Genomic DNA, 14,173 nt, shown 5'->3' with positions numbered 1-14,173 from the left:
CTTTTGCAGTTTAGTAATTTATTAATTAACGTGTTCATCACTTTAAAGCTGCAGCTCAGGCTGATTTCAGGTTATTTACACACTAAGTTTTTTATTCATAATCTAAATATCTATAAAATCAAATGTTTTTGCTTCCAGAACATCCAAGCACAGTCCTCCAGCCTCACCTCTGAGCAGCCGTCACACTTGACCCTGAAGCCAAGTCTGAACAGGAAACAAATAAAACAGGTCGTGTTTGAAAGTAAAAATGAAGCTTTACAGTCACAGAGAATGAAAAAGGAACATGAATCCTGTCATTTGTTTATTTAGATGGATGAATAATGGATAAATGAATAAACTCTAATCTACTGGAATCTATTTCCAGTAGATGTGATTCTACTGAACACATGAACATTTATTTAAATCAAAGCCGTTAAACCGGTTCATTAAATAATGAAGTGAGATGTTGGTTCTTCTTGTTTTATTTGCTCTCATGTCTAGTTTAGTTTTTAAAGTGAAATAAAGGAACAAAGGATCTTAATCATTAATATAAGTTCTCTCTTTATTCCAAAGCTCTAATGTGACTCATTACAGAGTTATATTACAACAGAACATGTGACTGATGTCTGGAGCTGCCACCCTCCTACAGTGTTTTGGTCCAACATGGCCGCCCTAGGGTGGGGTCAGGTGGTGCTCTGCTCCTCCGTCACCCTGTTGGAGCAGTAGTCCAGGATACCTGGTGGAGCAGGGAGGACGTTAATAAACACATCTCTGCTTTCTGTTGTTTTCCTTTTAAATGTGACTGACTCATCCGGGACACAAACCACACGTCGTTTAATCTTCTGCTGTTGATACATTCAATGAATTTCGATATCTAGCTCTTCTTCCCTTTTGAGCGTTTGCTTCCCATTCGACCAGTGACCACTTCTTCTTTCATTACATTTAATCAGGAATCAGGACGTCAAATAACAATCTAGTCATCAGAAACGGGGGCACTTCAGCAGAATAAGGAATAGAACTTCTCTACCCAGGAACCGAACTCAGTGACATGGTGATGTGAACACATGATGTCACAGTCGTCTTCGTCCTGACACACTCACTCTGCACGATCCTCTGGTAGACCTCCGCCGCTGGAGAGTCGGGGACTTCGCTGAGGAAGGACTTGCCCTCATCACAGCTCCGAGCTATCCTCGGGTCCAGAGGCACCTTTCCTAACAGAGGCAGGTTTAGATCGGCACACATCTGCTCAGCGCCCCCGCTGGTGGGAGGGAAGATCTGAGATGTGTTCTACAAGAGAGACAGAGACAGAGAAAGAGAGAGAGACAGAGACAGAGAGATGAATGCATGATCAGATTTAGAAAATGTTCAGATCAGAAACGTTTTAGGATACAAAGCACCAACTACTGACAGAAGCCACGTCTGAAAGGGTCACTTACACCGACTACTTTAATCAGTTTCTGCAAAGAGGCTAAAAAACGGCTACGCTATGAATAGCTACTATTAGCTGGGAGGCTATGAAGCTAGGATGAGCTACTATTAGCTAGGAAGCTAGGATGAGCCACTATTAGCTAGGAAGCTAGGATGAGCTACTATTACCTAGGAGGCTAGGATGAGCCACTATTAGCTAGGAGGCTAGGATGAGCCACTATTAGCTAGGAAGCTAGGATGAGCCACTATTAGCTAGGAAGCTAGGATGAGCTACTATTACCTAGGAGGCTAGGATGAGCCACTATTAGCTAGGAAGCTAGGATGAGCCACTATTAGCTAGGAAGCTAGGATGAGCTACTATTACCTAGGAGGCTAGGATGAGCCACTATTAGCTAGGAGGCTAGGATGAGCCACTATTAGCTAGGAGGCTAGGATGAGCTACTATTAGCTAGGAAGCTAGGATGAGCTACTATTAGCTAGGAAGCTAGGATGAGCTACTATTAGCTATGAAGCTAGGATGAGCCACTATTAGCTAGGAGGCTAGGATGAGCTACTATTAGCTATGAAGCTAGGATGAGCTACTATTAGCTGTGAGTTCAGGCCTAGTCTGATCTGAACTGTGGTTCCTAGAATTTCAAAAAGTAGAATGGGAGGTAGAGCTTTCAGCTATCAGGCTCCTCTCCTGTGGAACCAGCTCCCAGTTTGGGTTCGGGAGGCAGACACTCTCTCTATTTTTAAGGTCAGGCTTAAGACTTTCCTTTTTGATCAGGCTTATAGTTAGGGCTGGACTAAACCATCCCTTAGTTATGCTGCTATAGGCCTAGGCTGCTGGGGGACGATGCACCAAACACATGTCCTCCTTCTGTCTTCTCTCTCCTCTCTCGCATCCTCCACTTTCTTTTCTCTGGCACAGAGCTCTTGCCCTCTAATTTCCTATATACTACTAGTCATACAATTCTGTGCTATTACTATGTAGAATGTTTACTGCTGTGTGTCCCCCCCCCCCTTCCTTCCCCTTCCTTCCCCCCTCTTCTTGTGAGTATCTCTGGCCTGGAGTTGTGTGTTTCCCGTGGAGCTCTATACTACATCTGTTGTCGTGGTCTCATCAGCCTGCCCAGTCTTCATGGAATCCTGCAGTTATCCACTCCTACCTGAATGAACAATTCTCCAACCTGCCTATGATTCCTCTTACATTTTCAAACTGTCATGTAACATCATCAGTTTGTATCATAAGATTCCACATGTACACTTTAGTCAGATATGTGTATCTATGACAGATGTATGTTTATCTTGCTGTTCTCTTCTCTTCTCTCTTTGCTGTTCTCTTCTCTCTTTCTTCTGTCTGTACCCGGCTGGCCTTAGGCAGATGGGTCCCTCCATATGAGCTGGGTTCTGCTCAAGGTTTCTTCCTGTTAAAAGGGAGTTTTTCCTGCCACCGTTGCCTTCAGGCTTGCTCTGGGGGTTTCAGGCCGGGTTTTTGTAAAGCGTCTTGAGACGATTTGTATTGTTATTGACGCTATATAAATAAAATTGAATTGAATTGAATTGAACTGAGGACTGATGGTTGTTGCTGTTTGAATCTCTGAAGTTCCTCCAACGTGAGACCGTTTGTTAAAATGTCCAACGTTACAGCAGAAACGGTCTCCTCTGCAGCTGACAGAGAATCACATGTCTGGTATGAAGACAATGATCTTCAGGAGGCATGGTTAGCACGTTAACTATTACAAACCCTCCCTTAAAGTGACATGGTACGGTCCAAACAAGCTGGAACCTCCACAGGTAAAAAACAGACGGCTCAGTCACATAAACAGCCACAAAAAGAACTAGAACTCACCTGTTTAAATTAGATGAAGGATTAAAGTTCTGCAGAATTAAGGGGGCGTGGTCTATTTGACTGACAGGTGGGTGTCCTCACAGGTAGCTACACTCACACTCCACCTCTTTGACCATTTAATGAATCAGCTGGAGTTAGGAGGAGTCACGACCTCAAACTAATGTTTACCTCAAACCGTTGGAACGCTCCTTTAAGACCAGAGCGACTCCATTATAAAAACATCCAGTAACACGTGCCCCGTCCTGAGTGGCGCCGTCAGCATAGTTTAGTTAAACGGAACCCAACGATGACAAAGTCAAAAGAATGAAAGATGTTGCAGAGCATATTTGTGAGACCGGTTCCTCTTTTCTGTGTGTTCTCTGCGTTTGTATCGTTGTTTATACGACTGTTCTTTATCAGATTAGACAGTTCTCTAATTTCTGTGGCTCAGCTCAACTCTTTAAAGAGACAGAGACGATGTTGAGCGGGTACAGACACTATCTGGTCTGCATGGACACCAGTCACCTTGCATTTGGGACAGACGAAGCCGCTCATGTTCTCCACCACTCCGATGATCGGCAGCTTCACCTTCTGACAGAACCGGATCTCCTTCCGAACGTCCTGCAGCGACACCTCCTACACAGAAACATCCACACAAACACAAAGATATCTGGATAAGACTGACGCCCACAACTGGAGCTTTACTCAACTCCTAGTATTCACACCAGCACGTCACCAATAAACCTCAGTGTTAATCTCTAATAACCACGGAAACACTTGATCAGATGGTTTCTTTCTGAGCATCTTTGCCCCACATGGACGCCAGCCTCCTCCTCCTCTTCCTCCTCCTCCTCCTCCTGTTCTATTTCCAGTAGAGTTGATGCTCCATAGCAGCAGAACCTCTTTAAACCCCAGTAAAGTTCTACAGTGATCGATGTTTTGATGTAAACACACGTGTCTGATAATGTGGTGTCGCTGTTGTAGCTGTGGATGCTAGCAGCTAGCCGTGCAGTTAAACGTGTGCAGGAAGGAAGCAGTGATTGGAACAATCAGCATTCAGTCCCGCGGGCTGAGGCGTCTCCAGTCGTACACGGAGCATCTCGTGTTTTCAAAGTTTTAGTCCTGAAGCGGTGCTCAAACATTCGTCTGAACAGGAGGACTTTTTAGTTTGTCTTTCAAAATGAAAACGAGATCATGTTAACAGAGCCAGAAAAAGAAACGCATAGCACAGCTGGAGGGATGAGGAGGGGGGTGGAGGGTGTTAATGCGTTCTTTCTCTTTCTTTTCTTTTCCGTGCAAACTGTCGTTGGTATCAGAAACAAACATCAAACCAGGCAGATTAATATCAGACTGGTGCTGAGTTTGGGTAATTCCAGCGCTGTCTGTGGTTGGCTCGGGTTAAGAGAGAGTCATGGAATGAGGAAGTGACTCGTCTAACCTCCCAGCCCAATTTAGGTTTAAGGAAACGTTTTCTGAGAAGCAGTTTTTCACATCAACAACTTAAAGCAGCTCAGACACGTTGGTTTATCAGACTGATGAACTGATGAGGAGTTATTCAGATAAATATAAAGAAAGGTAGACATGTTCTGAGGAGAGTTTTGTTTGGTGACTGTTTGGTGAACACACCTCCAGCTGAAGCCTAATGCTGAAACTATGGGACCTGAATAAGGCTTTCAGTGCCGGTCTGACCAGGTGTAAAGGAATGTGATGAATGAAGGTATTTTATTGACAGACAGCGCTGTGATCTTTTTATTTCCTTTACTGTGTTTTGAGTAAACATCTACTAAACCTTTTATTGTGCAATAAGCCTCTCGATCAAAGCGGCTCAGAGTCCCATGGGTTCATGATTAAACAGCATCCTCTGTTGGTTGGTCAACGCTTAAAGCAGCTTTCAGAATAAAAGTCCAAACCACAGCTCTGTGACTGTGACATGAATCAGTGGGATGTCATACCTGAAGCTAATCATTCAACTGAAGGTGAGATGTTAAGGCTATGAAGAGCAGATGAGCTACTATAAGCTAGGAAGCTAAGAATAGCTACTATTAGCTGGAAGGCTATAAGGCTATGAAGAGCAACTAGCTGTGAGGCTATGAAGCTAAGATGAGCTACTATAAGCTAGGAAGCTAAGAATAGCTACTATTAGCTGGAAGGCTATAAGGCTATGAAGCGCTACTATTAGCTGTGAGGCTATGAAGCTAAGATGAGCCACTATAAGCTAGGAAGCTAAGAATAGCTACTATTAGCTGGAAGGCTATAAGGCTATGAAGAGCAACTAGCTGTGAGGCTATGAAGCTAAGATGAGCTACTATAAGCTAGGAAGCTAGGAATAGCTACTATTAGCTGGAAGGCTATAAGGCGATGAAAAGCAACTATTAGCTGGGAGCAGGGGCGGGGCTTCAGGAGGGGCTGGGAGGGCGGCACGCCCCCGGCCCGGGGACCTGGCGGGATCGGCCCGGGCCCCTCTCTCGCCTCCGTGCTGGGGAAGGTGGGCCTCTCTCGCGGCTTGGGCCCGGAGGTGCTTCGCTCATAAGAGCAATGCTTTCATAGTATCACTATCAACTTCGCTATCTGTATGTGGGCTTATATAGGTTGCTCCAGTCAGGATGAGTCATGGTTGCCAAAAAACTTTACATGACTGACTTTAGTGATGTAGTAGGTGTACAATATTAAATAAAATGTTGTGCTGTATGACTGGCGTTATTTTCACTCTCACATTTCACTTTACGACGTGCAAATTTACAAGTGGATCGCAGATATTGTCTCCAAGTGTATTTTGGGTAAAATCGCTAAGCTAATCACTAGCCGCTCAGAGTTTACAGAGAGGGAGCGGGAGGGGACGAGGCTGGATGACGAGGAGCAGGGGAGACAAGGGGATTGGATGGGAGCCATCCTCATGGCTCCCATTGGTCAATTTCTATGCAGGATTACGGTTGATAGAATGAATGAATTTTTTTTTTGTTCTTTTTGCTATCCATATTGTGAAGATCGGACAACTACCATATTCCAGATCGTAGAGTATAGCTTTAACATGTGTATGTTGTAAAATGACGTTATGATAAGCTTTATTATTTGGGTTTAAAGGGCCCGGTCATGTGCCCCGCCCCCGGCCCGTCTCTGATTCGTTCCGCTAGTGGCTGGGAGGGTATGAAGCTAGGGAGAGCTACTATTAGCTGGGAGGCTATGAAGAGCTACTGTTAGCTGAGAGGCTAAGTTGAGCTACTGTTAGCTGAGAGGCTAAGAAGAGCTATAATTATCAGGGAGGGTAGGACGAGCTACCATTAGCAGTACCATCCAATCTGATTTAAGGTCTGGTGGTTGCTGATGTTCAACCTCAGTGGTTAACCTCTCTCCTTCTGTTGTGGCTCTGCTGTAATCTGTGTTTAACGTTGGAACACATTCCCGCTGCAGAGAAACCAGTGGGTGCAGAACTACAGTTATTACCCAGAGCAGGGCGTCTGCGGCGGCTAACACAGGTGTTCTGGTACATTCTGACTAAAACAGACTTGTTCTAACATCTGAGCTCATTAGAATCGCTCCTCTGGTTCTCTGGTGTGGTTTTAAGTGTCACTATCGTAATTACAGGGATTACATGGTTTAACGAACGCAAACCAACAGAAATACAAATAATAGATGAAGATATCATCTGGGATTTCCCGAGCTGCTGATGACAGTAACGATCAGTGGTTACAGGTCGGACCACGAGGATTTAAACAGTCACAAGAAAAGCACATGGTGGCCTCTGAAAGGACTGACTGAAACACTAAAATACACGCCAAATCATTTTTTGTTTTTCACAGATGGTTTCTGTCATTTTAGGTAGTTTTTTTTGTGATAAAATTTTTAAATATTTTAAATAAAAAATAAATAAATATAAAATAAAAGGTATATGCCCAAAAATAAAACACAAGGTATATATACACATGAACAGATACGCAAGAATAAACAACTAAAATAGAAAAATATATATAAAATAAATAAAATTAGAGAGTAAAATAATAAATAAATAAATAAATAAATAATAGAATAAATGAAAAATAAGCAATAAAAAACACCACCCCAAACACAAGCTGCCCACCCCCTGGATCCAGACTCCATACCTCAACCACATATTACACAGTTTACACAGAAACCCACAGAGAACAGTCAGGATGTTATTTTAGGTTTACTTTATTTAAGTGTTAATCTTTGGACCGTACTGATCAGACTCTGGATCCAAACAGGATGGCGCCTGTAACCCCGGGAGAATAACGACAGATGCCAAATAACGTTGAGACCCATGAGAGGAAGTGGAGGCGTGTTGTTCATATTTACATACAGACTATGGACTAAACCTGAAGGAAACGACTCCAGACGTAACATGAACTGGCTTCACTTTATAGGAGCTAGCTATAAATTAGATTTATTCACTGATACCTTTTCTCCTAGAATACCACGTCTCAACAGCTTGTTTATTATTCATGTAGATGAGCTGCAGAGGCTGCTGCTGTCAGTCACTGAAACCAGTATTCATGTTATGACGGTAATGATCTTATGCTATGTGCCATATACTGTACAAATAGTTCTTAATAGTTGGGATAGCGTCATAATCAGAGGCAAACAAACAAACAAAAAGCCAAGGTCTCATGAAACTGAAGCAGATTTATGATAAAACATTTAAAATTTAAAATTTCAGCCAGCCTGCTGTTAACATGAATAAAGAGGAGTCCATAAGGTGAATGTAGTTGTTCATTCAACAAGAGGAAAGTAAACACCTGAATTATTTATGATGATGATAAATGTGTGTGTGTGTGTGTGTGTGTGTGTGTGTGTGTGTGTGTGTGTGTGTGTGTACCTGTGGTGTGGTGATGATGACGGCTCCATCCACATGTGTGGCGCTCAGGTACTGGACGATTGACAGGTGTTCGTCAGAGGTCCCAGGAGGAGTGTCCACGATGAGGTAGTCCAGCTCCCCCCAGTCCACGTCCCTCAGAAACTGTTTGATCATCCCTGAAGGAGACGAAGGGACGTCACAGCTGTGTCACATCTGGAGGAAGTAAAATAAAAACACGCACACTAACTGTAACGCACCGTTCTTCTTTGGTCCTCTCCAGATCACAGCGTCGTCAGGGCTGCCGAGCAGGAAACCAATGGACATGACAGCCAGGTTGTCCTCCACATACTGGGACAAACACATGAACACTTTCATTTATCAACCAGGGAACATTTAAATAAAATAAACACTGAGCGTCGTCTGGAGTGACTCACCACAGGAGACCAGCCTGAGCCGCTCTGATGAACCTAACGGACGAGACATTAAACATTAGGACGGAGCGACAGGTTTACGTCTCAGCCCTAAACAATAAAAGACGTGGGAATAAAGACGGTGTTACCTTCAGTCAGTCACTGATCTAATTTATGAAAGACAAGGATCAAATACAATATGCATTTTTTAGCTCATTTTAGCTCGGGCGCAATTCACATTTAAGCAGAGGATAACTGTCTGCTGTTTAGTCCTGGGTCTCAGTGTTGTGTTCTGTCCACTTCTCATTGGACAAATTAGGCCTAACAGTTTGTATAATTGTGCTGTGGGCCAGCTTAGACCCTCTGACGGGCCGCATGTTTGACAGCTGTGGTTTAGAGACAGTTTCCTGGCCAGATGTGAGAAGCAGGTCTTGCAGTTGTTTCCACATGTGATATTTGCATTTGGAAACTGTTGCTGTGAACCCACGACATGTGATCAACGGGACGTTTAAGAGGAAACCTGCAGTTTACAGGAATCCTTTATGTTTCAGGATAAGATGAACAGATATTAGTCAGATGAGTTTCTGAGGAGCAGCACCTACAGATGATAAACCCTCCACCTGTCCTCTAGAGCTGGAGATGAAACGTCCTCTAGAGACTCTACCAGTCCACTTGTCTTATAATGACCTGGACAACTGACTTACTTGTTCTCCCTCTAAGCCCATGATCCTTGGAATGGACGGACCACAGATATCTACGTCCAGCAGAGCCACCTGACAACGGAGAAAAGAAAACACTCTTTATTCAGAGAGCAGTTTGTTTTACACTCATCCTGTCCAAATGTCAGGACGGAGCACCGAGGGGAGCAAGCAGGTTTAACAGGTTGTTAACAGGTCTTAACCTTCATGAATCTCACTTTAATCATATTTTACCTGCATATCAAACATGAAACCATCAATATTTTGGTTTCATGTTCAGTTTGGTTTGAGCAAGCAGCTCTCGTCTCTAGTGTTATCAGGTGATAAATCTGAGGTAAGAGAGAAAAACTATCCTCAGGGCTCTGACTAAAGAACAGAAGAGAATCTAGTTTTATCTGAATATTTTCATTCATTCATTCATTCATTCATTCATTCATCTTCTATACCCGTTTAGTCCTGTTAAGGGTCACGGGGGTCTGCTGGAGCCTATCCCAGCTGTCGTCGGGCGAGAGGCGGGGGTACACCCTGGACAGGTCGCCAGTCCATCGCAGGGCCACACACAGAGACAGACAACCGTTCACACTCACACGCACACCTACGGCCAATTTAGAATCACCAATTAACCTAATGAGCATGTTTTTGGACGGTGGGAGGAAGCCGGAGTACCCGGAGAGAACCCACGCAGACACAGGGAGAACATGCAAACTCCACACAGAAAGGCCAGCCGGCCCATGGATTCGAACCGGTGACCTTCTTGCTGTGAGGCATCAGTGCTAACCACCTCGCCATATCTGAATATTTTAATTATTTATAATATTTACATATGTTTGTTTTTGTAATACTCAGTTTGGCCACACGAGGCAGAAGAGCTCCACAGACACGACCCAGAGAACACTGTTAGTGTTAGTTAGCATCACTGTCACATCTGTCCACTTTAAATGAAAGAAACTCTGCAGTTTGATTTTCTGGACACTTTAACTGAAGGACTGTGAACATGTATGTAGCTGAGAGTGTAATGAAGCACAGTGTTGAGAAACTTTACCTCAGAAACATTCACATGAAACCAGGCAATAACGAAACTGACTGACGACCAACGCAGTTAGAAGTAGATCAGTTGTTTTTAAGACAAAACCACAGGAGACAGAAAACTTTTTAGATGAGACTCTACTTCCTGAGGAAGCTCAGGTTTTTTAATCTATGCATCAAGTTACTGGAGACTTAATGCCAGTCTGTACTTTGCTGTGGTTTGTTGGGGGAGCAGCAGCAGCAGAAAGGACATCAGTACGATCAACAAATTTATCCAAAAGGCTGGACATGTTATTGGAAGACAGTGAGGGACAGGAGGACACTGGACAAACTGCTCTCCATCATGGACTATAGAGGGACAGTGGAGCTCATTCTCCACCAGACTGATCCAGCTCCACTCCCTCAGTGAACGCTACAGGACGTCATTCATCCTCTACTCTATCCAGCTGGACAACAACAACATAACTCCATGTTGTTCATGTTAATTCAATTCAATTCAATTCAATTTTATTTATATAGCGTCAATAACAATACAAATCGTCTCAAGACGCTTTACAAAAACCCGGCCTGAAACCCCCAGAGCAAGCCTGAAGGCAACGGTGGCAGGAAAAACTCCCTTTTAACAGGAAGAAACCTCGAGCAGAACCCAGCTCATATGGAGGGACCCATCTGCCTAAGGCCAGCCGGGTACAGACAGAAGAAAGAGAGAAGAGAACAGCAAGATAAACATCCATCTGTCATAGATACACATATCTGACTAAAGTGTACATGTGGAATCTTATGATACAAACTGATGATGTTACATGACAGTTTGAAAATGGAAGAGGAATCACAGGCAGGTTAATGGACACTATTACACCTTATTGATCCTTCCTAGAATATAGATTATTCTGTCTCTATGTCTTGTTCAAATGAAAATTCTGGACATTTTTGCTGATACTATTTTATTTTATTAGATTTTTAATTACATTTTATTTTATTTTAATTTATTTCACTAGATTTTTACTTTTATTTTATTTTAATTTATTTTACTAGATTTTTACTTTTATTTGATTTTATTTGATTTTATTAGGTTTTTACTTTTATTTGATTTTATTTTATTTTATTAGGTTTTTACTTTTATTTGATTTGATTTGATTTTATTAGGTTTTTACTTTTATTTTATTAGGTTTTTACTTTTATTTGATTTGATTTTATTTGATTTTATTAGGTTTTTACTTTTATTTTATTTTATTTGATTTGATTTTATTAGGTTTTTACTTTTATTTTATTTTATTAGGTTTTTACTTTTATTTTATTTTATTTTATTTTATTTTATTAGGTTTTTACATTATTTTATTTTATTAGGTTTTTACTTTACTTTTATTTACTTTTATTTTATTTTATTTTATTTTATTAGGTTTTAACTTTTATTTTATTTTATTTTATTTTATTTTATTAGGTTTTTACTTTTATTTTATTTTATTAGGTTTTTACTTTTATTTTATTTTAGGGGAGGAGGAGGGTTTTTGCAGCACAGCAGCTTTGCATGCAGCTCAACAGGATTTGACACACTAGTAGTTTTAGAAGAGACAAACAGGAAACAATCTGTGTCTGTGTTCAGCTGATAAGATCAGTCTCTGGCCCTGGTCTGATATGACATCTACAACCAACTGTTTCCCTCTACAGGTGACATTCATTAATAAACTGTGATTGTTCTGTTCCTTGGTGCAAATGATTGAAGTTGTAGATATGAACGTTATAATGTGAGCCCTCTGTCTGATCCTGTCTGCAGAGACTTGTACAGGTCAGGACACCATCAGAGGAAGTTTGACTTTGCTTCAGATTTAGTTTTAAACTTGTCTTAAACCATAAAAACGTTTTTTTTTATTTTTTTTATGCCCCACAGAATCAAACTATATAAATTCTCCCGTGTAATACTGAATGTGTCCAGTCAGCTGGTGGCTCTGTGAACTATTACCTCTCTTGTGGTGTCACTCGCCAGCGCGTGGGCCAGGTGAGAACTGAAGGTGCTCTTGCCGACGCCTCCTTTTCCAGACAGAACGAGGATCTTGTGTTTGACCGTCGACAGTTTAACTCCTATTTCTGCGATAGCTGATCAGAGATAAAGGATGAAGAATCAAACAAGGACTTAGTTGTTTTACCTGAACTGTCCAGACGTTTTATCAAGATCTCTCAGAGATGATACGAAGGAGGAGGAGTGTGGACGTACCCGGGTCGGGGGCCTTTGTGGCTCCAGAAGCACAGATCTTCTGGTTGGGACAGCCCTGACATGACGACGACTTTCCTGCCTGCTCACTCGTTGTCCCGGGGCAGTCTAAAGCCATGAAACCGTTATCAGGATCAACCAGACGTTTGCTTTCAACCATCAAACCAAAACTTTCTTTACGTTTGAGTCAAGATAGATCTACACATGTTTTTCTTTTTACTTAATGCAGGGATTTAAAACAGATCTAAGATGGTTTAAAAAGTAAATATATATATATATTTATATTATACATATATATTCAAGTAGTTAGTTCTGTGATAAATATATGAATATCATTTCTTTTTATTATTAATATTATTATTTGGGATTTTTAAGCAGTAACAGATGGAACCAGTCACTGTGACTCAGCCATTTTAGATAGCAGTGTGTTGTAATATCACATGAATATATTTTATTAGTATTTACTATAATAATTAATGACTACATTAATTAATAATTACCACGTTGTCTTTCTATGGTGAAACTGATCAATAAATCTAAATGTTTATCAGAAAAGCACTTAAATATCTGCGTCATTTAACTTCAACAGGCGGTTTTTATTTTAATTTAAATATCTACATTATTATTATTATTATTATAGTCTAATGATTTAATCTGGGCCTAAAACAAACTGCTTGAAGCTAATTACAAGTTCAACGTCAGTAATTAAGAGAACAAGAGAAAAAGAGAAAATGTCGACGTTTGTTTAAAACTCTCCACAAACCTTAAGACAATAATTAAAAGAGTCAAGAGACGAATTAAATAAATTACTGTGGTGATAAAAGTCCTAAAAACATGAAGTTTAAACGCTTACGTTCTGGAGCATTATCTGGTACGTCTGCCATCTTTGAGCACGGGTCCGTCTGTTAATGTCTTCCCCTTCAACGGTTCCGGTCACACGAGACCGAGCGTTTAATTCTTCTACAGCCAATAACAGCACTAAATACAATCTATAGAAATATCTGATATATGCAAAAATCAAAATCAGTCGATGGTAGAAGAATTTATTATTATTATTTTTTAAAAATGTTATATTTAAGAGAAAAGTGTAGATATTTAAAAACCAAACTAACAAACAAGTGTATGACTCAGACCCTGCTGCTGTCCCAGAACGAGTGACTACTTCACCCCCGTCCCATTCAGATTAAATAAAAAAAAATAAAACATATTGTGGTAATGAGTGTCCTGGGTGTTTAGGTTTATATTAAATTAAGAAAGTGACCAAAATTAAAATATTTAGCGGGCTTTTTTTGACTCACACATCTATCTATCTATCTATCTATCTATCTATCTGTCTATCTGTCTATCTATGTAGAGATGGTGAAACCACTGGAACTGGACTTGTGTGGATTGGCTCAAGGGCTGAAACATAACGTGCAGATCAACATTAGAGTTTTTATTTCTCGTAGAGAAAGGCTGATAAGGCTGATGAAGGCACAGAGCTGGGAGGAGCAGAGATGAGGAGGACGTTACTCAGTGTAAACAGAGAAATGTTTAACCTGCTGTCCTCTGCAGACTCATTGACCCTTTAGATTATAAATGGGTTAGTCAAAGAATTTAAAGTCCCCACAAAATCTGATTAGATGTTAAAGTGTTGTCTTGTACTATATGTCAGTATCTGGCCCAATAATGACAAAAAATAGGTACATTTAAAGGTATTTGTAGGGATTTTAAAGTTTAATTTAATGGAAAACAGGTTTCTGTATGTATGTATGTTCTATAGGCTAGTGGAGTCATCACACAAGCTAAAGAGCTAAAGGT

General features: G+C 41.1%; 1 protein-coding gene across 1 annotated transcript; it reads right to left on the bottom strand.

Moving 5' to 3' along the window:
- Window positions 1–520: 520 nt before the first annotated feature.
- Window positions 521–13,286, bottom strand: nubp1 (nucleotide binding protein 1 (MinD homolog, E. coli)). Its single transcript, XM_084570335.1, has 10 exons — window positions 13,227–13,286; window positions 12,377–12,481; window positions 12,125–12,258; window positions 9,145–9,213; window positions 8,465–8,497; window positions 8,288–8,378; window positions 8,052–8,206; window positions 3,746–3,856; window positions 1,080–1,266; window positions 521–715 (listed from the first exon to the last, which is right to left on the bottom strand). The coding sequence occupies exons 1-10, from the start codon at window positions 13,255–13,257 to the stop codon at window positions 663–665; spliced, it is 969 nt and encodes a 322-aa protein (XP_084426461.1). The 5' UTR covers window positions 13,258–13,286; the 3' UTR covers window positions 521–662.
- Window positions 13,287–14,173: the final 887 nt, after the last annotated feature.

Source organism: Chelon labrosus (assembly GCF_963514085.1).
Source record: "Chelon labrosus genome assembly, chromosome: 21".
In the NCBI taxonomy this organism is placed as follows: domain Eukaryota; kingdom Metazoa; phylum Chordata; class Actinopteri; order Mugiliformes; family Mugilidae; genus Chelon; species Chelon labrosus.
Note: the sequence above shows the minus strand (reverse complement) of the source record. Positions and strands in the feature narration are given on the sequence as shown.

What these genes read in the sequence shown, in the direction of transcription:
- nubp1 (XM_084570335.1), bottom strand. Translation starts at nt 13,257, where the DNA reads ATGGCAGACGTACCAGATAATGCTCCAGAAC. An exon ending in TCGTCTGTCCCAAATGCAAG is followed by an intron (nt 1,267 to 3,745) that starts GTGACTGGTGTC and finishes TCTCTCTTGTAG; the next exon opens with AACACATCTCAGATCTTCCC. An exon ending in CTACCAGAGGATCGTGCAGA is followed by an intron (nt 716 to 1,079) that starts GTGAGTGTGTCA and finishes CTGCTCCACCAG; the next exon opens with GTATCCTGGACTACTGCTCC.